Raw genomic sequence first — 27,416 nt, 5'->3', positions numbered from 1 at the left:
CACCCGGGGTTATCACATCGGAAGAGAAATGAAAACACCTCAACACAAATGGTGTCAGAGGTTTGAGATCTCTACCATAAATCCAACAAAAAATACTGAAACGGTACCTACGCAAAACACGAACTAACACCAGTCTAAAAGTCATCAGTTTGGGTCGCATACAGCGCAACAGAAAGTGGTGCTGACCTGCCCCAACTCTAGCCTCACCAAGTTCCGTCCCGCCCTACCTTTACTCCGTCCATGAGCCCTGTGTTGACGGTGCAGTAGGTCTCCGGGTGGCTGTCCTCGAAGGCCAGCTGGCCCGCAGAGTTGCGTCTCGGCACGGTCGGAGAGGCGGTGTCACCGGCCGGTGAGCCGGGACGGGGAGACGTGGAGCCCGGCCGGTCAATCTCCAGGCCTAACTGGCCCACTGCCGGCGCGTTACGGACGCGGTCCCAGTCCAGCGCCCTGACGAGTTGGAGGGACGGATGGTTACTAATAGGCAGAAGAAGAATATTTCGGCGGGCAGGGACTCTGACGGGCTGGTATGTTCACTGGGATGACGTACTTTGACGCCAAATTGACTGCATGTACACAACTTCCTAGGAATCAATTATTCTTGTAAATGGCAAACATTTCTATTAAAAAGTCCTAAGCAGCAAGCAAGCTGGAAGAGAAAATTCAAATGCTTTGGTAGACCTCCTCCGTAGCTTTAATAAAGGGAGGTCCAACTCAAAGAAAATCCTTTCACCAACACCATATCACTAGCCGCCCCAAAGCACACCTCATGATGCCATCACCCGACCAAACCAACATGCATAATGTAAATGTTCGTGAACTTCAATTCAAACGGCACCCGAGCAGTCCAGATAACACAATTTCAATTCACATACCTACTTACTGGCTGGTGCATCGCAATCTGGCAACAGTTACACATGCTGAATCTTTTAACGAAGGTCACATGTTCGCGAAAACGAGCATTATAATATTTTAGCATCTTGTAATAGTTATCCTCGACTCTAACGGATAAACTATCATTACTGTTGTCAGTTGTACCATTACTGTTACCTGTTCCGAGCCAGCTAATGTCTACTGGGCCCGCCCGGTGCAGTAGGGGATTTGTAGCTCACGTACAATTACAGGACCGGTCCTGTAATTGTACAGGACCGGTCCGCTGCAGTGGGGAGTTCTAACTCACTTGAAGGCGTTCATGGTGAGATAGACGCGCGGTTTGTCCCTGTTCCAGGCCAGCTGTCCGAGCTCCTCGCGGAGGAGGCGGCGCACCCGGCGGACGTGCACCAGCCCGAGCGGCTCCATACTCACTGCCGGAACGGAACAGACAGCACTGACAACTCCGGAACGAACAACAGTGGACACAGCAGACCCAGCGGCTCCATACTCACTGCCGGACGGAGAAGTACAGAGGTAAGCGCCAAAAGGGGTGGCGCAACCCTCACTGCTACATTATTCAACAAACAACATAAAATCGGGCTTATTCTCATTTCGGCTGTCCATGGCCGTAACACAAACTATTTCATTGCATGATAATAGCATCTTGAAATTGAAGTGTTTTTGAATTTGATTCATACCTAAAAAGAAGTGAAGAATTACGTTCACGAGACGGAGGAAAGTCGCTCACACATGCATTATTGGCTCCTCTACTCTTACCGCACCACTAAGCACCCTCAAACCATTGCCCCACCCTCTTTCCGCCAATTCATGTTCCCTCGATACGCTCTATCCCCCCCCCCCACCCTTCCTCCATACCTTCGTCGTCGACGAGCGGCAGCACCTTGGCCGGGTCGTGCACGTAGCGCACCATCTTCCTGAGGCTGTTCAGGGTGGCCCGCTGTGTGAACACGCGGAACTCGGTGGACATCAGATCCTGGGCGCGGATATTGGCGTAACCTGCGGGGGAAGGGGGTCACACATACATGAACTCGGTAAAGGCGTAACCTGGGCCCAATCTTATAAACGCCGTGAAATGGATATTGCAGAGATGCTACCTGAGCGGTACTTAGGTAAATGGGGCACGTGCTAATTACTGAACAGTGCTAATTAGTTTAGGTGCCATCCTATTGTTACTAACGGGCATTTAAGATGATTTGGTCATCGTTCTAATACATGTTTCACGAACGAGGAGTTTCTTCATGACCAAATCATCTTAAAATGTAAACTTTTAGTAAAAGCCGGCTATTGATTCTTATGAGACAAAATGGTGATCGTGACCTGCTCAGTGCCGTCATGCGAATTTCGTAGTGACGATGTATCGGAAGCCCTAGCCATCGCCATCCTCACCAATCATGGCCTAGCTCACCAATCCAGATCGGAGACTGCTCGCGCGCCCGTCAGACAAGGACCAAAGCTCGAGCGCCCGAGAGTGGATGTTGGCGTCACCACCGAAGAATGGAACGTGTTTGTTCGGCGGTGGGATGTCTTCCGGACAGGGTCTGGGATAGATGACGCATCAGCGCCATCGCAACTCTTCCAATGTGCCAGTACCGAGCTTGGCGACAGCATGCTGAAAGCAAATGCTTCAGTCGTGAATGGGTCGCTGTCCGATGTGCTCGAGTGCATGCGGTGTCTAGCAGTGATCCCTGTCGCTCTTGGAGTCTTGCGCTCAGAACTGCTGCAACTGCGACAGGAGCGCGACGAACCTTTCAGATCGTTCGCTGCGAAGGTACGCGGTAAGGCTGAAACGTGTAACTTCAAGGCTGACTGCAAATGCGAGCGTCAGGTGGACTATACCGATCACGTGATCCGGGACGTCCTTCTGAACGGAATATCGGACTGCGACATTCGGCGCGAGGTGATAGGCGATCGCACAATTCACTCAATGGCCGTAAATGACGTCATCGCGCTGGTGGAAACCAAAGAAATGGCCCGCAACGCTCTTCCCCCGTCGATGTCAGCGGTATCGACCCTCCGACGGCAGCGCAGTGCCCCAGGGCCTCAGGTGTCGACACCTGTCCCATCTGCTGCAGATCGGACGAGACAGGTCAACTGTCCAGACTGCAACAAACGCTATTGCGTGTTCACTGAAGGCCCTCGTGGGTGGAACGCAAAACCTCACCCTCGTTGTCTGGATTGTTTCCGTGCAAAACGTCGAGATAAACGCTCACCGACGGCCCAGCCTCAGACTGAGCTTGCCGCACAGACGGTAGAGACCGACACGGTCTCTCAGATGACCACTGAAGAAGCCTGCTCAGTGGGCCGGGAAGCACAAAAAACAGGACGGAAGAAACCTTCACACCGGAAGAACACTGTCAATAGCGTCGTCCTGGACCACCATATCTTTAACAAAGGAGAATGGAAGAAAGCACGTTTCCGTGACCACCCCCGGGTCAACATAACGATCTCTGCTGACATGTCCGCCAAGCACCGACCTCGGGCTCCCCCGGATCCATCGGTCCGGGCTCAGGTATCTGCAGTAGCAGACACAGGTGCGCAGTCTGACTTGTGGTCTCTTAAAGAGTACTTGGCCCACGGGTTCTCTCGGGACAGTCTGTTCCGTGTCAAGCTCGGCATGTCCGCGGCCAACAGATCGCCTATCCCGATAGAGGGTGCGTTCTTCGCAAGGATAACTAGCCACACCTCTGGGGGAGAAGTCACCACCTGCCGCTCGATGATTTACGTCAGCAACGCTGTACATTCAATGTATCTCTCATATGAGACCATGCTAGAGCTTGGCATGCTGTCGGCGGACTTTCCTGCCGGGGGTGCTAAGTCAAAAGCCAGTTCAGAAAGAGGGACACTGGGCACTGAAAAGCAGGGCCTAGCCGCGCCGGACAGAGAGGACGGCATCTCAACTCCATCCCCCAGCACATTACGCTCGGTCAATGGTGGATGCAACGTGACAGAGACGGTCGGAGAAGCGCCCTGCTCGTGCCCACTACGTACGTCAGTACCGCCCCGACCAACCTCCCTACCGTTCGATTGCACACCAGACAACAACGAGCGGATGGCGGCCTGGTTACTGGATCGGTATAGCGCGTCCACTTTCAACACCTGTCCCCATCAGCCCATGCCATGCATGGAGGGCCCACCGCTAGAAATCCACATGGACCCAAACGCCACTCCACGGACGTGTCATACCGCGGCTAACATACCTCTGCACTGGCAGAAACAGGTCCATGAAGATCTACTCAGGGATGAAGCACTGGGTGTCATCGAACGTGTCCCCTACGGCGAACCAGTGTCATGGTGTCATCGGATGGTCATTACTCGGAAGCATGACGGATCTCCGCGACGAACGGTGGACTTGTCACCTCTGAACAAGTTCTGTCGTCGAGAAACGTTCTCTGCAGAGTCTCCGTTCCACCTAGCCAGGCGTGTCCCCGGTAACACGTGGAAGACAGTGACAGACGCATGGAATGGCTATCATAGCGTCCCACTTCGAGAGACCGATCGCCACCTCACCACGTTCATAACGCCGTTCGGCAGGTGGCGCTACACCCGTGCACCTCAGGGTTTCCTCTCGTCTGGAGATGGATACAACCGCCGTTTCGATGCAGTGTTGTCAACGTTCCAACGGAAGGAACGATGTGTCGATGACACCATCCACTACGATTCCAACCTGGAGGAGCACTGGTGGAGAACGATCGACTTCCTCACTCGTGTGGGAAAAGCTGGCATAGTCCTCAACCCAGAGAAGTTTCAGTTCGCCAAGCGGTCAGCTGACTTTGCAGGCTTCCACATCTCTGAAACGGACATCGAACCGCTACCAAAGTACCTCGATGCTATCCGGGACTTCCCAACGCCAACGTCAACCACTGATGTAAGAAGCTGGTTTGGTCTCGTGAACCAGGTAGCCAACTATGCGCAGCTGCGCGATGCCCTTGCATTGTTCAAGCCATTCCTCAGCCCACGCCACAAGTTTGTGTGGTCTCCGGAACTGGAAGAGGCGTTCCAAAAATCAAAAACAGTCATAGTTGATGCGATCAGACACGGCGTCAAGATCTTCGACGTGACAAAGAAGACGTGCCTGCGTCCTGATTGGTCCTGCCGAGGGATTGGGTACTTTCTCCTCCAGCAGCACTGCAGTTGTCGGTCAGACTCGCCCGACTGCTGTCCGAATGGCTGGAGAATCACCCTGGCTGGCTCCAGATTTCTGACGTCCGCCGAGCAGCGGTACGCACCCGTCGAAGGGGAAGCACTCGCCGTCGCTTGGGGTTTGGAACAAAGCAGGTTCTTCACCCAAGGCTGCGATGACTTAGTCGTCGCTACAGATCATAAGCCCCTGATCAAAATCTTCGGAGACAGGACCCTTGACGAGATCACGAACAGCCGACTGTTTCGGTTGAAACAGCGCACTCTGCCATGGCGATTTAAGATCATGCACCTGCCAGGAAAATCAAATCATGCTGCCGACGCTGCCTCCAGGAACCCAACTGCGTCTCAATCTACGAGTGGCTCAGAACTCAGCGCACAGGATCTGGTGGAAGTCGCATTGACTGAAGCAATTCGTCACGAAGCTCGCGACATGGCGCTCCCCTGGTCGCTCATCGCAGAAGAGACGACCAAGGACGCTTCCTGGCGTCATCTCCTCGACATGATCGAGAGCGGACATTGGATCGACCGTGTACAAGATCCCACAGTAGCCCAGCTCCATCATCTCTTCGACTCCCTCTACGTGGAAGACGGCGTCATCCTCTACCAGGACCGAGTTGTCGTCCCCCCAGCTCTGCGCCATCGTGTATTGGCCAACCTCCATTCTGCTCACCAGGGCATATCAATGATGGAGCAGCGTGCGCGCACCATTGTATATTGGCCAGGCATGTGCAAAGATATCCGGGAGACCCGCGATCGCTGCACCGACTGCAACCGTAACTCACCGTCGCGGGCTGACACGCCACCCATCCCATCACCGCCACCATCGACACCATTCGAGGCTGTCTTCGCTGATTTCTTCGACCATGGTGGTCGTCATTACTTGGTCGTGGGCGACCGTCTTTCTGGATGGGTAGAAGTATTCGGGTCGACCTCGGGAACTGTCATGGCAGGCGCTTCTGGCCTCATCAGCCACCTCCGAGCCTTCTTCAGGACGTTCGGTGTACCGGAAGAGATCTCTACGGACGGTGGCCCAGAATTCACGGCAAGCTCAACCAAGGAGTTTTTCAGCACCTGGGGTGTTCGGCATCGTGTTTCGTCGGCCTACTTCCCCGTATCAAACGGCAGAGCTGAAGTCGCGGTCAAGACGGCAAAACGCCTTCTCATGTCAAATACTGGTCCCAACGGCTCTCTCAACCAGGACAGTTTTCTCCGTGCAATGCTGCAGCTGAGAAATACCCCTGACCCGGACTGCAACGTCTCGCCGGCACAAATAGTCTTTGGTCGGCCCCTGCGTGATGCTTTCTCATTCGTCAATCGACTTGAGAAGTTCTCCAACCCGAACATCCGCCCCATCTGGCGAGATGCTTGGGCAGCAAAGGAGGACGCACTGCGAGCACGCATGACACGCACAACCGAAGAGATGACCAAGGGATCCCGCCCGCTCCGTCCTCTCTTAGTCGGCGAACATGTCTTCATTCAAAATCAGCATGGCTCCCACCCAAACAAATGGGATCGCTCAGGCGTCGTCATGGAAGTCCTGGGGCATGACCAGTACTGCGTGAAGGTGGACGGCACGGGTCGCATCACGAACAGAAATCGTCGATTCCTAAGGGCATTCCAACCGGCGACACTCAGTATCGGACCTCGTGCCCCGGTGACTGGACGCAGACTGGAGGCGCCCAGCAGCCTGTCGACGCCAGTCATCCACCCTCCCGACTCACCCGAGACACGAAGGGTACAGTCTGAGCCAGAACGTCACACCCAGGACACGCAACTGGCTCCGACTTTGAGCCCATGCTCAGGTCCAGTGGTAACGGATGCACAGCGTCCACCAGGGAATGCTGAACTCCCACCAGCTGACACCGTTCGGATCCCACCGGGACCACGGCGCTCCGCACGCAAGTTCAAGCCCGCGAAGTTCTACGAGCCTGAGACAGGATGCTGGAGGGAGCGCACCGGGTAGCTGCTACCTTGGGAGCTGCTACAGTTTGGTTAAATCGTTCAGGCTGTTAAGTTCGTTCATTACCAAGCCACTTTTGACTTGACACTAACGAACTGGGGGGGATGCAGAGATGCTACCTGAGCGGTACTTAGGTAAATGGGGCACGTGCTAATTACTGAACAGTGCTAATTAGTTTAGGTGCCATCCTATTGTTACTAACGGGCATTTAAGATGATTTGGTCATCGTTCTAATACATGTTTCACGAACGAGGAGTTTCTTCAGATATGGCAGCACTCTAAGGCTGGATATATAGTACGCAATCTTATAAAACTCTGTAAAATCGAAAACACAGCACGCTCCCTACAGCATTGGTAGCCGCCGGTTTTGAGGATGCCATAGCATGCTTTTAACCGTGAGCAGCTGTGCACATCTCAAAACACCGACAATCATCAGCTGTTTGCGGTTTCAGCGGCGTCCATTTCACGCCAGAATTTGTGGCGTACTTTGACGAGTTTCTCAGACAGTTTAATTCATTTAAGATAAATTCAATGTTTTTATGATATAGGTATGCAATATTTAACATGATGATATTTTTAAGATTAAAACCTCCTCCACATATTAACTCATGATTTATTATAATGATGCTTATTATACAGACAACGATCAATTGCAAAATATGTATTTCCAGAAACTAAATGCACACTAAAACACCTAAAAACGAGTGTTTATCGTTATATGGCTTTATTTTTCAAATTAAAAGGGGATTTTTAAGAGGATTTTAGCACCAGTAACCGTCTTAGATTTTCGGCAGCCACTGCACATTGTAGAATCGGTATGGGTCTTTAGCCTATTCTCACGTCTCACGTATGACACAAATAACGGACACTTCATAGCTTCTGATTAGATATTTAGATAAATGATATACCTTAGTTTGTCAAAAATTGTAAATGCCTACTCACTATTCGTATTTCCTTACTTTCTGTCTGGCACAGTTACGGATCAATCTGTTGTTTCTCCTCCTGCATCTCGATCTGACTTCTGAACCGAGTATTTTTCTTGATGTAGCTTTGCTATGTAGACGGTTCTTCAATCTTTTGAGGAATTGCTTTTTAGCTTTAGGTTAGGTAATAGGTACCTATGCTTGAATAAGAAGGAAAATATGCTGTAACTTCACCTAATTCAGTTCATGTACGTAATCTTCGAATTTTAGTAGTTTATCTTCATGAAGGAAAATGTCAAGAGCTTATGACAAGAAGGAAAATAAGCGGTAAAAGTATACATAAGGTCCGAGTGCCTGTTAAAAGATAAAGTTTTCACATTCTTACATTATTTGACATCCTGAATCCAAAAATGATGCTTACATGTCCTGGAGACGTGGAAAAAACACCAAATCACCAACCGCACCAACCCATTACACCACAATACCACCCGGCGGCAAAAAACCACGCGACGAATGAAAGCATGGATGAAGTATTCCTGGATAGGACACTCCCTATTCCCCAACACTAGCGCCGGCGACCAAGCGGCCGCCCTGGTGGCGGAGCTCCGAAACATCGGCGGCGAGTGCGCCGGCGGCCGCCGCACCGGCTTGCGTGCTAAAAACGCGGTAATGGAGGGCGAAATTAGCGAACTTTAGCTCATAAGACACAATTTCAGACACTTAAAACATAATTTTTAGTCCTTTCTTATAATTATTATGGCTCCATTTAGTCACTATCACATACGGAATCATTACCTGATGCCCATAAACTGAGCCGGTATTCTTGACTTGCCGATGCAATTTATCATCAAATATCATCGTTCCTCGGCAGTCAAACAAGTTCCTATTGATGATTTAATACAACTATCAACTTATTTTCATGTTATCGCATAAAACTTAACTTTATTCCAACTTTGGCTCTTCGGCTGTAATCACGAACCCTCACTTGTCAGCAGAATTTAAGCAACTTCTTAAATCAAAACTGGGAAAAGAATATTTCCATGACATTCCTCAATTCCTGTTCTACCTGGTTCACAAAAATTTTCATCAAAATCGGTTATAGGTAAGTAATAAACGACAAAAGTATACAAAAATACACGCTCCGCCCATAGCCCGCAATGCTAAAATGACGCCAGCGCCCTCGCCGTCGGGAAATCCGCCGCCGCCGCCGGGTGGTCGGTAGGGCTGATAATCCCGGGATCGGGATCCCGGGATCCCGGGATTGTATTAATCCCGAATCCCGGGATTAGAAGCATCGGGATTTCGGGATCCCGATATTTTCCGTACAGAAACATCGTTCATAAAGTGTAGCTGATAGTAGGTATGTAAAAAAAGGTAAGTGAGTAACAACGCATTACAGTGCAGTTTTATGTCCAAAGATCTTACTTACGCCGTGCAAAGTCGTTATGCACAAGTATTGGTTACATATATACCTAATTGACATTGTTTCACACCGTCTCAGCCTTCACAATGTGGCGAGAGACGAGCTCTCTCTCGGCTCATCTCTCGCTCCCCGCGACGTCCCTCGCGTACTCGGTTTAACAGATCATTTTGCACGATGACATACTATGCCGACTATCGAATTCGAGTCCATCGAGTGGGAGGAGGTCGGCCGTCTTCTCTGTGTGACTGTGGGAGCACGTCTGGTGGCTCAGTTACTGACACTGTCAGTGCCCCGTGGCTGGACGATCCATGAGGCTGGCCGGGCGCCCTGGGCATGGTTACCGTTAGTGAATAATTATTAATTACGTGCCTTTATGATAAGCTATAGCTAACTTTGCCAAAATGTCGGATTTTGCTGAATTTAAAGGCAGTGCGGTGTGGGAACATTATCTAAGAAGTCAAGATGGCCACACAGCAAAGTGTCGTCTTTGTAAAAAGGTACTGAAAATATCTGGAGGTTCCACCAAAGGACTTCACGTCCACCTCAGGAGCAAGCATGGTGGTATGAGTGTTGCTGGACCATCCCGATCCGGAGAGACGCCGCAAAACGTGTCCGGCGAAGGATTGCATGTAAACTGTCTGATGCGTTGAAACAGCGCATCCGACAGAGACGGTCACGTGCGGCTAAAGTCCTACAATCGCTCCATAACAAAATGTCGGCAGACAGAGACTGGAAAGATATTTTTCCTAGTGCCTCTCGCAAGGAAGCACAGGACTTAGTTGTTCACATGATGGAAAGATTGGGAGAACAGATGCATGATACCGAAGTAGGTGTAGATACAGAAGTGATGGACGCTGATGATCCTGAATCAGCGCCGTCTCTTCAGTCGATGCTTCAACAAGCTCTACATAGATGAGGTTAGAGCTCCAGAGCAAGGCACCAGTTCATGCCCGTCTGGGATTAACTTTTCGCAATCTTCTCTGATGATGACGAAGGCCATAGAATTGGAAAATTTACCTATCTCAGGAAGGACAGGCATGGTAGCGCTGTCCTACAACTGGCTGAAGGGCATAGTTCCTACGAGCGTTGAATCGGAACGAGTGTTTTCCACTGTCGGGAATATCGTCACAAAAGTGCGGTCGAGTCTCGGCGACGAAGTCGTTGATGCACTTTGCTTCCTCAAGTGCTACTACCGTAACAAGTGAATGTGACCAGGACATGCTGCTGGTCAGACGACCACAATCCGTAGGCACGTCTACTGTATCCTGACTCGAAATATAAACAAGAAATACAATGATCAATGTCATTCATGCTCTTATATTTGTTCGGGGTGAAGGTGTATGCCTGGTATTGTGTTTATGATGGTAAGGATGCGCCATATACATACGATATTGCAAGAAAATTCTGCTTTGTAGACAGGTTAAAATAAAAACTGCTCAATCCCGGGATCCCGGGATATCCCGGGATTGCATTTCTAAAATCCCGGGATCCCGGGATTGCCAAAAAGTCCCGGGATTATCAGCCCTAGTGGTCGGAAAATCGGCGGAGTGTCCGATCCAGGAATACCTAATCCATGATGAAAGCGTGGGCGTTTCTAGCGCTGCCATATTTGGATTGCTGCCATTTCAGGGGAAATTTTGGGAACCGGGGTTTTTGGGTGGGGAAAAAGAAAACGATACAAATGGTGTTATGAAAGTGACGTAATAATAACAAAAAACAAGAACCTAACCTAACCTAACCTAACCTAACCTAACCTAACCTAACCTAACCTACTGATGTTTGCCTACCGGAGATAAGGAAAAAGTTACTTGCAGGAATAGATTGCAGGCAAGAGTAAATCAAATATTTTTAGGTTAAGTGGTCATGCATCAGGCTTCAGGCCTTCGGCCTGAAGCCAGATACATAACCACTTAACCTAAAAATATTTGATTTACTCTTGCCTGTAATCTCTCCTAAGGCATTGCCTTCGGCACTGCGCTGCTTCGCCGCGAGAAATATTATGACGTCATTATTCACAGTTGAATAGCAACTGTTATATATATCATCCTTGATTTACTCGACCTTGGCCAGCTTTGCGTAAAGGCCGCCGTCCACTGCGACGGAATTCCGTCCGGAGTCCGTCCGGAATGTCGCCGCATCCGGTCCGGATGCGGTCCGGATGCGGTCCGGATGCGGAGAGCTAATAAATGTTTCCTATCACTTATTACCAAATAAAATATTGCAAGTAACCAGCAGCGAATACTCTTGCCATTCTAAGGAAATAATTTTTACTTACTTCATGATGATCGAGTTCCAATTATTCGTACAATTCACAATGTTTGCCTCCGATACGGCCCCAAACCACGTCTGTTCCGGACGTTCCGGATGCGTTTTCCGCAGAAAAGTTCAACGCGTCGGACATCACTCTTCCGTCTCCGTAGCAACCGCATCCGAAACGCATGCGGAGAGCTGACGGAAAATCAACAGCTGATTGCCGTTCGGATGCGGTCCGGACGGAGCGCACACGATTTCCGTACGGACCGGATGCGCCCATAGGGTTCTGTGTTAAATTCCGTACGGACCGCACGCGTTCCGCACAGTGGACGGCGGCCTTAAGTAATCGCCGTCCGGCACATTGCGCTAGCGTGGAGTGCGGTAGCGGTTTGCGGTAATTGTAAGTATTCCATAGTTGCTTTGATACTTGGTTCCAGAATAAATAACTATCAGATATGAAATCAGGAGGTCAAAATACATCGTATAGTGTGCTTTTCATAATCGGTTCGCCACTCGGACCTCACGTATACTAATACCAAATAAGCTATATCTTGAATTGATCCAATTGATGTACGTACCTATATCTTAATGCTCAAATTGTAGCAGCTTCATTGTCAATGGCATTACTTCAATTACTGAAACAGTAGCCGAGCTATGATTAAATCATTATTTAAATAATTCTTTAACAAATTTATTTCAATGCCTTAACAGCAAATAAATGCAAATGATAAGTAGAAGAAACACTTTATTCACTCGAATTTCTGAGCGCGAGAATGCCCTCGCTGAAATTTATTTGGTCGGCAATCCACTTTTCAGGAGAATTCTTCAAGCATGTTTGTGTTTTCCATAGTTTGCTATCACGTTTTCCATAAATAACTTATTCATTACACATATGTGTGTCTCTAAAAGAAATAAATGCCCCATAAAAATTAAAACACATAACTTTTGCTGTTCGCAAACAGTACGCATAATTTCCAATAGCGACGGCGACAAGACATTGACCAATCACGTTGCGTGTTTCCTGCTGGCGTTGATTTGTAGGTACTGTGGGCAAAATGGCGTGAATAGAATTACCATACTACCGTAAACCGGGGTGAGTTGATATGGATTTTGAGGTTATTCTAGATTTCGTTAAAAGCCACATTCATTTACGGAATTCTTTTTGTGCCAGTTTCATGGCACATGCCTTGGGGAGGCAATCAGCAAAAATGAATAAAAAATGTATATATTAAGCCCCTTTTTTAAAACGCCAAAGTTCATATCAACTCACCACCCCACAGGGGGTGAGTTGATATGATTTTGGATTTTTCAAAATTTCTCGGCTAAAGAAGCTCAGAGGTGAGTTGATAAAATGCCAGTGTTTAAAAAAAGGATGAGAGAACACATCCTGAAAGAAACCATTAGAAAAATGCTAGTAGTTTGGCAGCAGACCTCACATTCATGAAAACGCAATCATGTCCAACACAGCGCGATCAAAATGGCTTGATTTTAGCAGCATCATTTTTTCGCTTTATGATACTTAGTTTTACTTAGAACATTCTGAACTTGGCTAGTCACGTGTCCTCAAGCCAACGGTATCAAAACTGGCAATATATTTTGGAATTACAAGTGTATTTTCTTGTAATTAAAACACATTGTCAGTTGCGGGTCAAGGTTGATATGCCTCTGACAGAAATAATGCATTGAAATGAAAGAATACATATACTTCTGAGCTTTTGTTGACTGGTAGTCAACAAAATATTAATGAAGTGAAGTGAAGCGAATCTAATTCGGACTGTATTCTAAGCGACATAAAACAGAATTCGGCATCAAAAGCCAAAATTAACCCTCGCACTTATAGGCGGGCGAACGGACCACCTCGGCTTTTCGCACATAACTCGCGCAAAAAGCGGCCGATCACGACGAAACTTTCAGTACCTCTCGAGTTTATCAATTTTACACATGTTCTAAAGATTTCATGACTCTGACTCAAATGGTTTTTGACTTGTGACCTGATTCTCGAGACCATGCTTGGCCGGAATCGCGATTTGGCGTAGTCGGCTCACATTATCCGCGCATTTCCAGTCTTTTTGTGATTGTAACGTCCAAACATGTAAATGATGTTGGTCCCACGCAGTATTTTGGGTGTCAACTGTCAAGGTCACCTGAAGGTCAGGTCAGGTCATTGACCTTTGGTGACCTCGGTTCACTTTTTGGAGTTTTACATGTTTCTAGGGTATTTTTTTTCGGGCCGATTTCGAATTTAACATGCATTTGATCATTTATGAAGTAGTTTTAGTGCCTTCGTAACATGTTACGACACCGTCAGTGGTAGCTGACACTTGACACTCCCTATGGATAGCCGGCAGGACACCTACTGGTTGACCTGACCTGACCTGACCTGGCCTAAATGTACGAAGACATCTGTGAGCAAAACTAACATGACATTCGCGATCAGCAACAGCCAAAAAATAATAAACTCGCTTTACGAACTTCAAATAACCCCCTATTTTCCCGACTTCTGGGTAATTGACCTGGCCTGGAAGGTTAACCAATGACCAAGTTGGTTATCATCGGCTTCCTCGCGTCTCGGGCAACACGCTCATTTTTTCCGCGAAGCTCTAGCTCCACCAGGGGCCAAACGACGATGGGATTCCAACGGACCCCCCCCCCCCCCCATACGTTAAACGCTGGCAAAACACGAATACGGGCGAGGGCTAAACACCAGTCAATTTCTTTATATTGTTTGTTCCATTTCATTTTGCCTCTCATTCTCGGTTGGCAACTGCCAAGCAGGAAAACTAATCAGTTTCACGAGATCAGAATTCCCGCGCTGTTAGCCATACAGAAATGACAGTTCTGTCATTTTCGAAACTACGAATAAATATAACAGTTTTTTTAATCTGTATGTAATATAGGTGTTCTATAGTGTTCCTTTGTAGCTTGTAGGGAGCCATCTTGAGACTTGACAGGGAGCTGTGCTGTGCCTTTTGCATGTTAGGTATGTCCACAGAAAAAAAAACTTTGGGGTTACTGATGTTAGTTGTCGGACCTTCGTCCCCGTCTTGAGTTGAGATTCAGTTTCATAACGTTTCGGCCAGTTACTCTCCGGCCGTCGTCACTCGTCAGGTGTTCTTTGACCCTCAAGGACCTGGATGTTGGTGGCGTTGCGCCGTACGCGTCAAACAGTTCGAAAGCTCCTGTAGTCAGCGGGAACCGAACTCGGGTTTCCCCGGTGATGGTCCACGGTTGTAACCACTCCACTATCGAGGCAGGCTTGACTACGGCCGGAGAAGCTACTGGCTGAAACGTTGTGAAACTAACATCTCAACTCAAGACGGGGACGAAAGTCCGACAACTAACATCAGTGATACTAACAGGCCTCGTCTCAAGCATTCAGAAAAAAAACTAAAGCTTTTGGGGTTGATGGAATGATGTGGGGAAAGAAAAGGAGAAGAGTTGGTCTAATTGACTTTGTCTTACCTGCAGACCCATATTTCATGCTAATTTGCATGCCTACCAGCCTGGTATCAGCTTTTATCATGCATATCAACTCACCACCTGATGGCATATCAACTCACCACCTGTCACTTTTCTTAAAATTATAAAAAAGCGTTGTTATAGGTGAAACCCAAAACTACCTGGGATCAACAGTAAATTGATGGTAGTTTCTTTCCCAGTGCATGTTGTTTCATGAATATCCACCGTCTTTGCTGTAGGGTGGGGACTTTTCCTTAGTTTCAAAATCAGAAGAAAAAAAGGACTTTGAAAAAAGTAATGTGTTAAGAAGGCACTGCACCACATGCATGCCTTTCTCAGCTATATGCATCACTTATTGGTTGCTTCACTTCACAGAAAAATAAAACTAAAAATTGGTTTACAAATGGATGAGCAGCACACATTTTAACATTTTTCGAGCAATTTATATCAACTCACCACCCCATATCAACTCACCCCGGTTTACGGTATTCTCTTTATAAGATTGCGTGAATAGGGTGCCGTAAATAGAGTGGGGTGGAATGATAGTACGCCATTTGGTAGCACAACCTTTATAAGATTGGGCCCTGGGGGTCACACAGACACAGGGGTGGAGAAATATGCCGAGTTGGGGTTGCACGGGCGCAGCAAATCCGCCGCCGCCCTGGCGGTGACCTTGACCTCCGCTGTCTGTCGCGGCTCCAAAGCCAAGCCGGCGCAGCCAGCGTGGAATTGGGAAGACTCGTGCTACCCCAACTCGGCACATTTGTCCACCCCTGCACAGACATTAACTCGGTGGACATCAGGTCCTGGGCGCGGATATTGGCGTAACCTGCGGGGGAAGGGGGTCACACATACATGAACTCGGTAAAGGCGTAACCTGGGGGTCACACAGACATTAACTCGGTGGACATCAGGTCCTGGGCGCGGATATTGGCGGAGCCTGGCGGTCGAAATCACGTTAAGAAATGGAAAGCGAGGTGGTTTGGTTTGGTACCATGAAACCGTATCATGGGCGCAAAGTAAGCTTAGCGGTAAAACCGCCCTTTAAATCTAAGTAGCACTAGCAAAGAAATACCGATGAGGTTATAAGGAGTTTAAAATATCATTCCCATGGGAACATTGCTGAAAATCGATATCTACACAAGCCAACAAGAAAACTGATGATTGGTCCGAAGACAGTATACATACCCGATAGGCGGCTGTCGCCCAATCACTCGGGAATTTCTTCAAATCACAGATGTACGGAGCCAATCTATCTGGCCTATCGAGTGTTCCACTCACCTCCCGGGATTTTGGAGAGCACCATTTTGGGCAGGACGGTGATCTTTTTGGACTTGATGACGCTGTCGAAGAAGGAGGGCTGCAGGTGGCGGGCCAGCGCGTTGGCCACCAGCACCGAGATCAGAATGGGCAGCACGTAGGTGATCTGGCCGGTCAGCTCGAACACGATCACCGAAATGGAGATGGAGTGGGTGATGGCGCCAGTCAGAGCCGCGCCGCACATACACGCGAACCCGCCTGCGAGGGACGAGGGAAGGGAGGAAGGTCAGAGGGCACAGAACGGCGCACATACAGGCGAACCCGCCTGAAAGAGACGAGAGAGGAACTTCAAGAGCGGCGCACAGAGACGAGGGAGAAAGTTCAAGAGCGGCGCACATACAGGCAAACTCCCTCTGGAGTCGAACAGAGGTTACAAGTCCCATATAACAGGCCACGCAGGTCGTCTCTGCACGTATAGGCAAAACAAGGTACATCAGCAAAACATCAGATCGGAGTATATAAAAAATGAGATTCTCAGCGTAACGGAGCAACAGAAGAGCGTAGTAACGACACGAGTCGGTACATAATGCATCAGCTACAGAACGCTTGCAACATTCTTAAAACGCTTGAAATAACACAAACGTGGATCAAGATGACAGTAAAACGCTCCTTATGAATACTGATCACCAATTTATAAGACAAAAACAGCCGGACAAAGTAAACCGACACGGTGTGCGTCCCGACATTCACTCGCTGGCGAGGTTAGGAAGAGGAAGAAGTAGCAACTCACTGATGACGGCCGGGTTGGGCAGGCAGACCGACATGCGGTACGTGCAGTAAAACTCCCCCAGCAGCCGACCGATGGCCACGCCGACCTTGAAGCTGGGTATGAGCGCGCCAGTCGGGAGCGTCACACTGGCACACAGTAGCGTGCCGAACGCCTGGGGAGCGGGTGGGACGGAGAGGAAGATGACAATGAGCGAATGGCGTATCCGATGCACAGCTCCAGTCAGTTTAAGGCACAACAATGACGGTACCTGTGTCCGAGAAAACAAAACTCAGCTCATTCATTCCAAGGCTTCGTGTTTTGAACAGTAAACAGGCGATATAGATTTCAACATCAGTTCAAATAAAATGAGGGTATCTTATGATGATAAAAGTTTAGCCCTTGTGATACCAAATGTCTGCCTAAAAATGCCTCCTCACAATGACACAACATTCAAGTACCTAAGATCGGAAAAAAAAATTGAGGCTGTTCATCGAAACAGCCTTCATTGACCAGAGAACTCACATAGAAGAGCGCATACAGCACGAGCACGGCTCGGTAGTCGAGCGCGAAGTCGTCGGTCCATCGTGCGGCAATCTCCTCCGTCCGGTCCCTGGTGGCCTTCTGGTGGTCGGTGAGCTCCGGGGGGTCCTCGCAGTCCTCCGGGTCGTCCTCCTCCGCGGCGGGGCACGGCAGGCCGGCCGTGCAGTTCGGCCGGTCACCCTCTTCCGAGGATACACAGGAGGGTGGCGGCAGCGGCGGCAGCTTCCAGGAGATGTTGGCCATCAGATCCGTCATCTGAAAGAACGGGAAATAGACGGTGGCGTCAGCAAGATACATATTACACAGCGTCAGCTATGCTACGGGCTTTTTTAAGGAATTATGGGACAATGTTCACCCGCTGTGATTGAACTCGCTGTAACTGAACTCTGACCTGTTGTCTGCCGGAGATGTGGGACATCAGAGGCGAGTATCCGTCCCTCCACGGCCGTAACTAGCTCCCCTGCCGTAACTGACTCACCTGCTGTCTGCCGGAGATGTGTGACATTAGAGGCGAGTATCCGTCCCTCCACGGCAGCACGGCCGTAACTAACTCACCTGCTGTAACTATCTCACCTGTTGTCTGCCGGAGATGTGGGACATCAGGGGCGAGTACCCGTCCCTCCACGGCAGCACGGCCGTAACTAACTCACCTGCTGTCTGCCGGAGATGTGGGACATCAGGGGCGAGTACCCGTCCCTCCACGGCAGCACGGCCGTAACTATCTCACCTGTTGTCTGCCGGAGATGTGGGACATCAGGGGCGAGTATCCGTCCCGCCACGGCAGCACGGCGGCCGCGATCACCAGGCAGATGCCGATGTTGTAGAGACAGCGGAACACCGTCACCGGGTGCGTCTTCACTCTGTGGTCGCAGAACGGAGGGAGGTCAGACGGCACAGAAGAGTTGGAACGCCGCCGGAGGGGTCGACCGCATGTGACCGTGTCCGATAGACTCCAGCAAAGGAGGCAAACTTCCGCGTTTGCGTCCGTCATTAACAGCTTAGATAAAAAAAAGCATCAAGCATCCCGCATATATCATCACCATCGTCTCTTGCAAGCAAACGTTGACCAAAGTATCGGACTGGTGAGTACTGATGGAGGATTGATTCGCTTCAACTAGCGTCCCTGACCCAGTCTGACCTGGTCTGACCCTAGCTGACCTTTACTCATGCTACTCTATGAGACCCTATTCGGTTGATCTCCCAACGTACCCGAGGCTGCAGGAGCGCTTCTTCTTCTGCTGTTTCTGCTCCGCCTGTCCGCCGGCCTTCTCATCCTTGGCCGGTTTTGGAGCGGTGCAGCAGCAGCGGCAGACGGGTGACATCGAGTTCAGCTTCTGCAGAAGGTAGCCCAGGTGCCGGTGGAGCCACACCCAGCCGGGGCCGAGCAGACCGCACAGGAGGCTGATGGAAAGTCAGACACAAACAGTCAGAGACTGAGACAGACCCAGCCGGGACCGAGCAGACCGCACAGGAGGCTGACAGAACACCAGACACGGTCAGCAGATTCAGACAGGCCGATCAAGCCAGGCCCCACCAGTTCACACAGCAGGCTGACCGAGAATAAAATACAGAGAGACTGAGCCAGACTCTCCTGGCCCCCAGACCCTTCCAGCCAGACCGAGAGCCCGGGCACCTTACAGTCAGCCTGAGACACAACAGGCTAACGAACAAGGCACACAGACGAAATCAGTCTGAGGGCGGTTACGACTGAAGCGGGCACAGTCGACACAGTCTAGGACACAAATACATGCTGACGCAAATGACACTGATAGAATGAACTATGCTCATTGTTAAAATGGTCATTACCCATTATGATTGTTGGATGGTAACTACAAGAAAACTGGAGGCGGAAAACATTTAAGTCTTTGTAGTGCTATGGTCGCAAATGACCATATCATTACGTCTACGTCTACGCTTCTATGCATCCTTAAATCCTCATTATATTTGTTCTTTTTTTAGACACGTTATTAAACCCCCAAAAATATTTTCTGACATGCTACTGCGATCCCAAACGCCGCTCGCCACACACAAGTCTAACGGCCCACACGGTGATCGTCGACTGCTGGGTGCAGGGCACTAAAGAGTCGCTGGGTGTATTACCCGATGGCTATGGAGATGCCCAGAAACTCGAAGTTGAACGGCAGCGGCTCCGTGTAAGTCTCTTTGTACATCGGCAAAATGTCTGCAAAAAGCCAGTCGCACAACAATCAGCTCAGATTCCAAACAAGTGGAGCGGTGTAAAAGCGCATGCGCTATATAAAGATCGAAGAAGGGGTTAGAAACGTGCAGCGGCAAAACGACTGTTAACGGCCAGATCATCTCAGCTCAGAACTACCTGGTGCAGATGTATGCATTCTACGAAAATAAAAAGTAAGCGTTTTCATGGCCTATGACGACAGAAAATGTTTTTGTTGAGCTAACTTATTTTAAGACAGATTTATTTATTGATGCAAAATAAAATATTTAGCAATTAATAACAACCAAGCACACCACAACACTTGCCCAGCCGCATAAAATCGGCCTAAAATATTTCCGACAGCAACAACATAAACATAGCCATCTATGCCAGCCCGGTGCCAAATGTATGTACCACCCAGTGCACCCTCAGTTACCCCAGTCGTACCCTGTCTCCCGCCGCGGGGGCCGCCTCACCCACCTATTCCTAGGTACATCTGGGAGAGGCCCTTGTAGAACACGGTGCCACACACGGCAGCGAAGAAGCCGCGCCAGTAGTTACGGACGGCGAAATAGGTCCGCGTCGCCTCGATGCTGAACAGAACTCCTGGCCGGTCGGGAGAGATAGAACGGAGTCAATACCGCGGGATACGCTTCTCCAGGTAGGCAAGTATCGATGCAATCAGAAACTATCGCAACAAATAAAATCATGCATAAGTGATGGAGAAAACAAATACTCAAGGAAGGTAACACGGGAAAGCCAATATTAACTGCACAGTGCACACCAAGCTAACATCACAGGTTTTTCCGAAGCTCTAGTACGCTACAGTTTGTTGCGTTTGTACGGGCCACACCACCCACAAAACTTAGACATTCTATTTTAGTCATCGTTACCACACAGCCATCCGCTCTGCGTCACCGTTCTCCCCTTGTCCACTGACCTCCTACTGGCGCTCCGTAGGTGACGGCCACACCGATGGTGCACGCGGCAGCCACCAATTCATTTCCAGTGTGTCGCTCCAGCTCCTCCACAGAAATGTCCTTGAAGATCTTGGTGATGAACAGCGCGAAAATGGCTGCTACATGAGTCATGGGACCCTACGGGCACGGGCCAGGTCGCTAAAGGTCAGGCGGGCATCTGGGGACACTGATTGAAACATGTCAATCACTTCAAATCATGACGGATCGCATCAGGACAACACAGTAGCCTGAAGTCAATCTGAGGTCGACTCAAAGCACTGCCGAGTGACATGTTACAAGGTCCTAGTTGCATGGTGCGAGTTCGTTCGATGAGGTCACCGCCATTGAAAAGCCATCCGGCCATCGAAACTCAACACAGGAAAACAAACAGGGTGGCCGTGCGACCAAAGCTCGGCCTGGGAGAACAAAACAAACACAGGTCTGCAGCAGACAGTGTGTTTGTAATTCTCACCGAGACCGTCCAGAGGCAAAGCACAGCGATCTTGAGCCCATTGCATCGGTCACAGAGACCCGACAGAAGACAGAGGACGGAAGAAGACAGAGCGGGGACTCACTCACCTCTCGTCCCAGCGGCAGCGCCGAGCTGAGAATTATCGGCAAAAACACCAGTTTGCCCATACAGGTGAACGGCGAGAAGGCGTTCTCCATCTTGACTCCCTGCAGGTAGGCCTTGAGCTCGGGAAAACCGGAACCTGGCGGAGAGGACAGTAAGAGAACAGAGTGAGGGAACAGTGAGAACGGAGAACAGTGAGTGTGAACGTATCTACAGAGACGGTGTGGCAGAACATTGAGACGGGTTCTTCCTTGACTTTTGTTGTAAGACGATCAAGACGATTAAATAAGTGGTTCATATTTTTATTGTTTATACATCAGGCGGTAACATTCGGTCTAGACCGCATCAAGCACTTCTTAATTACTACCGGTCATATCATTTTGATCACGATTAACGGAATGGTCCAGACTTTACCACATGCACCCGGGAAAGCCCTACGTCTGTCTGGTCTGGCACCGAGACTAAGCTCCGTTTTACCCTCTACGCAGTAACAAAGGCCCCGGGACAGTGATGGGATGTTCCCGTGACTGAACCACATGTTCAGGAACTCCCGACAGATGACTGACAGGATAATGGTGAACTGTCAAATGCCGTGACATGTGCTGTAACACGGGCGAGCCACTTTTCCTCTGGTCTGTCGTCTAATCCCGGTACCATTTAGGAGATTCCCTTGACTTGCATGGAACTGATAACAATATAGGAATGTGGTACCGTTGTTATGAAGCCTGACTAAAGCTTGCATGGTGTGGTTTAACAAGAGTTCATCTGGTGTTAAAACTTCCCAAATTGGCCTGCCGACGTAGTTATGAATAATGAAACTTCAAACTTGTTTTCAGCTCCCTAGTATTAGGTACGACACTTGGCTTTAATAGCCTTTATCCGCGCCACGTCCTCCCATCAGCCCAGGACAGTCTGCTCGGAACAGAGCCGCCCTAGCCTCAGTGTCAGAGCATGGTCCGACCCTCAGCCGACCTATTTAGACCGCGCCGTGTGTGTGGCCGGGACGTTTTCGGCGCACAATAGCGAGGTCACGGACGTAGAGCAGAATCCACGCTCCACGGCCCCAGTCTGGCGGCCAAGAGCTGTCACCGCGTGTGGAGTTTGCTGGCAAGCACATTGGGCAGGGGCTGAGCCAAGTCAAAAAACGGCCGATTGATTAACATTTTTGTGCTGTTTTGCCTATAACGGAAGACAAGAGCGGCATGCCATAAATCCTGGGCTGTCCAACCTTGGTCTAACCGTCCCGCGCTCGGCGCACGTCGGCCGCTATCCGGTTTTATCCGGTAGCGGGCCCGGCCTCTACGGCCGTTTACCTGCTCTGTCAGTATATGACGGAACGGTCACGGGCCATACAGCACCTATTTTATGGAGAATTCCCTCAGCGTACCCAACAAAATGTAGTCCGCACCACTGCACACACGCAGGCATACGCAGCAGACAAACGGTTGCCTACCGAGAATGATCAATCGAAAGATAGCATCTACTACGTGACTGCACTCAACATGTGGTTGTATGACGTAGGAGAACGTCATAGCCGTCGGACAACCCAACTCAAAGCCGGTAGATAAAGCTGAAGTTTTCGACGCCGAGACTGTTTCCAACCTCTCGTTGCCTTTCACGGCCCATTAAACCGCCACCACGACGAGCCTGAGCTTGACTGTCGCTAAGCACGAATCGACTTCCCAGTCCACTTCCGGCCGACAACAGTAGCGGACACGTGAAGCATAGCGCGTGAGACCGTGACGGTGCACTGGGATCGACGACACCTCCCCGACATTGGCAGCCGCGCCTCACCAGCCCATAATTCACGGTCTCCACGAACGGCGCGGTCACCGCCCGCCTCCTGTCTGTCACCCGGCGCTGAGCCGGCCCGGGCGGGGAGGGAGGTCTGCTATTACCGAGTGTGGTCGGCCACACGGGAACAGGTGGAAATCGGTCCGGCGCGGCCAACAATAGACTGCAGGCGTGGTAACAACCGGGCCCTGTTCCTAGAACTGACCGCCGTGGTTTGGGGTAGTTCGTTGAATCAGTGCAAGGGAAGGGTGGCTGTGGTTGTCGGGGCGGGGGTGGAGGAACCACAACATCCGGTGAGGGCGGTCATCGGGAGCTTTAAAGGTAATAAATTATGTTTTGTATGTCCGTGGTAGACGGCTGAGGGCACGCTAACAGCAGCCGTCTCGCTGGCTTCTCTGATGTTGTTTCTAGCTACACCCTCAGGTTAAATCAACTAAGCTGCCAGGTGTTATGCGTATCTTGGCAGAAGGTTATTCATATTGGCAGCCCACGGAGAGACAGATTTCTATCCTACCAACACCGTTTCAACGTCCTGGCGACAGTCGGAATGACTTAGGCTTCGTCTGGCTTAGACCTGCCGCTGAATGATGGCATTGGCAACATCGCCGAGGAGCAATCATGAAATGTCAGAGACTGTGAACTGTGTGCGATAGACAGATAACTGTGTGTGAGTCAGTTGAGCCTCTCACTGGCGTTCTTTTATCACCCCTGCGTGTCGCTGGTATCGAGAGCGTGAGAAGTGAGATCACGCACCTCACAAAAACCCGTCACCGGGCCAGAGGAAAACGGGCAGGCATATTGCCACAAAAAGCCCGAGCTCGAACAGCAATTGGAACAAACCACTGGAGTGGTGCTGATAGTGGCGATAATCCGGCAACAAAAACGCACAGGCGATTACAATTAACTCAAGCACGGAACCTCGGAACAGCAATAAACGACTACCAAATACCGAACGAACGCCATTCGCCTTGAGCCGGCGTAATCAAGGGTTGTTTCGGCTCCACCAAGAAGGGTATCGCCAGGAAACAATGCTGCTCAACAGTGCTCATTTCATGGATAGGTGCCTACGCCAGTTGCATAACGGTGAAGGTCACTACGACTCGTTTGTCTACCGGTATCCCGATAGGTACTGGGGTGATGAGTTATGACCCGTTAACGATGTTATAAAACTTCCAAGTAACTCACCTGCCGCCGTGGGTATGAACCAGGATAGCGTCAGGGCCACGATGATAGCAATGCCCGCCGTCAATATGAACCAGGTGACGATCTGAGCCGCCAGTCCCTGGGCAGCCATGAATGCCGCCAACCGATCTGCAAAACGAGACGTCACACTAGGTCAGGTCAAGTGGATGGGGTCAGGGGCTATATATAATTGGGCGCGCGAGGCTGCTAAGTCGCCAAGCAGCAAGACAAGAAGGAGTCTGACCGATTTGGTAAATGAGAGGTGGTGCAAAACCACTACGTGCTCACCACACCACTGACCACGGTCAAATATGAGAAAAACTGACACATTAACCCAACTAGCAACACTATAGGCTATTACTCCATAGGCTCCATTGGAAAGTACACATTTAACTAGGATCATCTTTGAGCAAATTGCTGTCTGTAGGTCACAGCTGAACTCACGGCATTCCAACACCACGTCATAGCTGCTTCGCTGCGTCGTTGAATTGTTTCTTCTGTGACACAACACGTGGCGCGTAATCAGCACACAGCTGGACTTAATTTCGTGCATAAAACGCCTGACGGTCAGTGACCCGGTCAGAGAGGCCGTGCCAGCCTGGCTGCAGTACCACCAGCTAGGCTTGCCAGCCGGGCGTTCAGCCAAACGCCGTGACAGGGCAGGTATATGAGCTACCACCGCCCCCAGTCCATCCCCCCCCCCCCCGGCAGACAGCAGGCGCAGGTGCCAGGTGTCTGCAGGCCTAATGGCATCCCCATCCCATCCCGATCCCCACGGCCCCCGTCAGCCTGTTGACTGCAGCATATTGAGCGACCCCCGCTCGTCGCCGGCAGCCAATCTCAGAGCCTCCCCCCCCCCCCTCCGCCCTGGTGCAGGTGCTGGTTGAATCGCGGTCGACAAGTGACCCCGGCCGACAGTGATGTGGGTCCTACTTCATAGTGGTGTTTCAAACGGGAGCAATGTCACATAGCCATGGGATGCAGGGAGGAGCAGGGGTGCATTGTGGGCATATTCTACTGGGGACTGCAGGGGACATGGAACGGGTATACGGGTACCACCATGCGACGGACGGCACGGGCTGACTGGTGACACCTGTGCCGTGGCAGGCCAGCACCTGCACACAGTCACTGTAGACAGGCCTGCCTGTGATAATGGCTGAGTTAGTTCTCTGTCAACTGAGCTTGGCGGAGTAAGAGTGGGACTAGCAGACTGAGATAGACAGTCGGATCGCTGTAAATTTACCTAAAATGCTTGATACACGGCTCGATTGCCTAACATCCAGTCTCAACTCTCAACAGACGCTTGGTCATGAGTCGGTGAAGGAAAGCCTGTTATATCCGGTTGTAGTAGAGGATATCACGATATCATGACAGTGCGACACGAGCCCAGAAAACCTGATACAATGACGATGTAAGAGTCCCGGGCTCGTATGACCGAGTCGTTTTCTCAAAAACAGCAATGACGTCGCATACAGGTATACCAGTGGATTCGTTTGTGGCCTTTGTCTATAAAAGTTCATTTTTGTTGTACATACTTGCCACAGCAAGCAGTCTGACCAGACGCGAGCCAACTGGTGTAAAGAACAGGTACTAGTTGTGCACACGAGAAAACCGCTCCAAACTGGATAACTCATGCAATATAGCATGGTGTATGCTGTACGTCATCGGTATGAAAAGAGTCTAGGGGAATTTCCGATATAACAACGGAAAAAAATGACGCCGGACACCCCACTCAGAAACAGGCTAATGTGGCTACGTCATTGTAGAATCTGCAGACAGTTGGGCTATAATTGCATCGTGACGGCATATGGTAAAGTGAAAACGGATCGGCGACTGCCCCCGGCTCTGTAGAATCACGATGGGCAGTCTGAGGGGAGTCACGGGCGGGATAAGGAAATGGTACGGTCAGAGAGGCGAGAGAAAGGCAGAGAGGTGTGCCAGGTGGGCTGTGACACATCACGAAGATGAGCGGGGAGGAGAGGAGGAGAGTTGGCGGAGAGCGTTTCGCGCCCTTGGAACTCCCTTGTATCAGCTGGCTGGTTTTATCGAGACATGGAAAAGCGTGAAGAAGAACAGGGAGGATAAAGGAAAAGAAAGTGAACAGAAAGGGAGAAGGAAATGAGGCAAGATAAATGCAGACACTCGGCAGAGCTGACAGGACAACTTCCCTTCCCTTCTCCCTAGACTCTTTTGATGGTGAGACCGGGAACACCCAGCTGTTCCTAGAGTAGCGAGTCATGGCTACTAACCCATCTGATTTCCCAGAAACGTGACTCCGAGCCCAGCTGATTCCACTTCCAGTTTTATCCCGGTAGGTCATTGCTCAAAGCTATCCACTCTGCAGTCTGCATTATTTCTACATGAGTCATGACCTGAGTCTGAGTTTCTACACTCTCGTCTAACACCATGAGCCGTCTTGCAGTCTCTCTAGGAGTCAATGAGTCCAGGTAAACCAGTCCGACCCCGTGACTTCACCATCACCTGTTCTTAGTCCCCACTGAAAGCCACGAATGACCGTCCCGCATGGGTGACCACCGTCTCCATTGTCCGACGTGATTCACCAACCACTGCAGTGTCCAGCGGTGCGAGTGAGCCGCAGGCCAGCCACCTACACCAGCCAGCCACCAGGGAGGGGACCGACCGACCGACCCCGCTGGCCGACCGGCCATTCCGGCCGACCGCCCACCATCCGGCCCGCTGTCTCCGACCTGCCGGCCGGTCCGTTCATCGCATTGGGCGCGTGATGGAGCGCTCGGCACGCGACCGGTTGAAGCGTCATGGGACCGCTGGCCAGCGGTCACGTAGTCTTGATAATGGTGACGCATGATTCGTGTCACAGATCGGATTCGAGGTTTTACTTAAATCACAGCTGAACATGCGTGCCACGTACCGAGTCGATTTGGTGTTGTCAGATGCAAATACTCGAACGGTACTCACAGCGCTGCATGGAGCTGACGAAGAGGTCGATGCCGAACGAGTAGAGACCCATCAGACTGCCGAGCAGGAACAGAAACAGCCAGTCCTCGTACCGGCCGCGGGTGATTTGACGCAGCCACTTGAGCACCGACGACGAGCCTGCCCGGTGGGGACGGGCGGGGGTCAGCTATACTCAA

At 50.4% G+C, this 27,416-nt stretch overlaps 1 protein-coding gene across 1 annotated transcript in view; it reads right to left on the bottom strand.

Moving 5' to 3' along the window:
- The window catches only part of LOC122364874, a 41,925-nt gene that overhangs the window by 4,091 nt on the left and 10,418 nt on the right, over positions 1 to 27,416 (bottom strand). Inside the window, exons 3-16 of the mRNA XM_043335667.1 lie at positions 27,241 to 27,378; positions 24,307 to 24,432; positions 21,333 to 21,466; positions 20,735 to 20,891; positions 20,275 to 20,400; positions 19,719 to 19,800; positions 18,828 to 19,019; positions 18,346 to 18,478; positions 17,601 to 17,873; positions 17,100 to 17,250; positions 16,331 to 16,567; positions 1,747 to 1,887; positions 1,178 to 1,301; positions 228 to 447 (exon numbers count right to left, since the gene is read on the bottom strand). Coding sequence (XP_043191602.1) covers positions 228 to 447; positions 1,178 to 1,301; positions 1,747 to 1,887; positions 16,331 to 16,567; positions 17,100 to 17,250; positions 17,601 to 17,873; positions 18,346 to 18,478; positions 18,828 to 19,019; positions 19,719 to 19,800; positions 20,275 to 20,400; positions 20,735 to 20,891; positions 21,333 to 21,466; positions 24,307 to 24,432; positions 27,241 to 27,378 — 2,234 coding nt within the window. The remainder of the gene's footprint in view (positions 1 to 227; positions 448 to 1,177; positions 1,302 to 1,746; positions 1,888 to 16,330; positions 16,568 to 17,099; positions 17,251 to 17,600; positions 17,874 to 18,345; positions 18,479 to 18,827; positions 19,020 to 19,718; positions 19,801 to 20,274; positions 20,401 to 20,734; positions 20,892 to 21,332; positions 21,467 to 24,306; positions 24,433 to 27,240; positions 27,379 to 27,416) is intronic.

The sequence above is a fragment of the Amphibalanus amphitrite genome, unplaced genomic scaffold (genome assembly GCF_019059575.1).
Source record: "Amphibalanus amphitrite isolate SeventyFive unplaced genomic scaffold, NRLGWU_Aamphi_draft 000704F_arrow, whole genome shotgun sequence".
Classification (NCBI taxonomy): Eukaryota; Metazoa; Arthropoda; class Thecostraca; order Balanomorpha; family Balanidae; genus Amphibalanus; species Amphibalanus amphitrite.
This window is presented reverse-complemented; position numbering and strand designations above follow the sequence as displayed.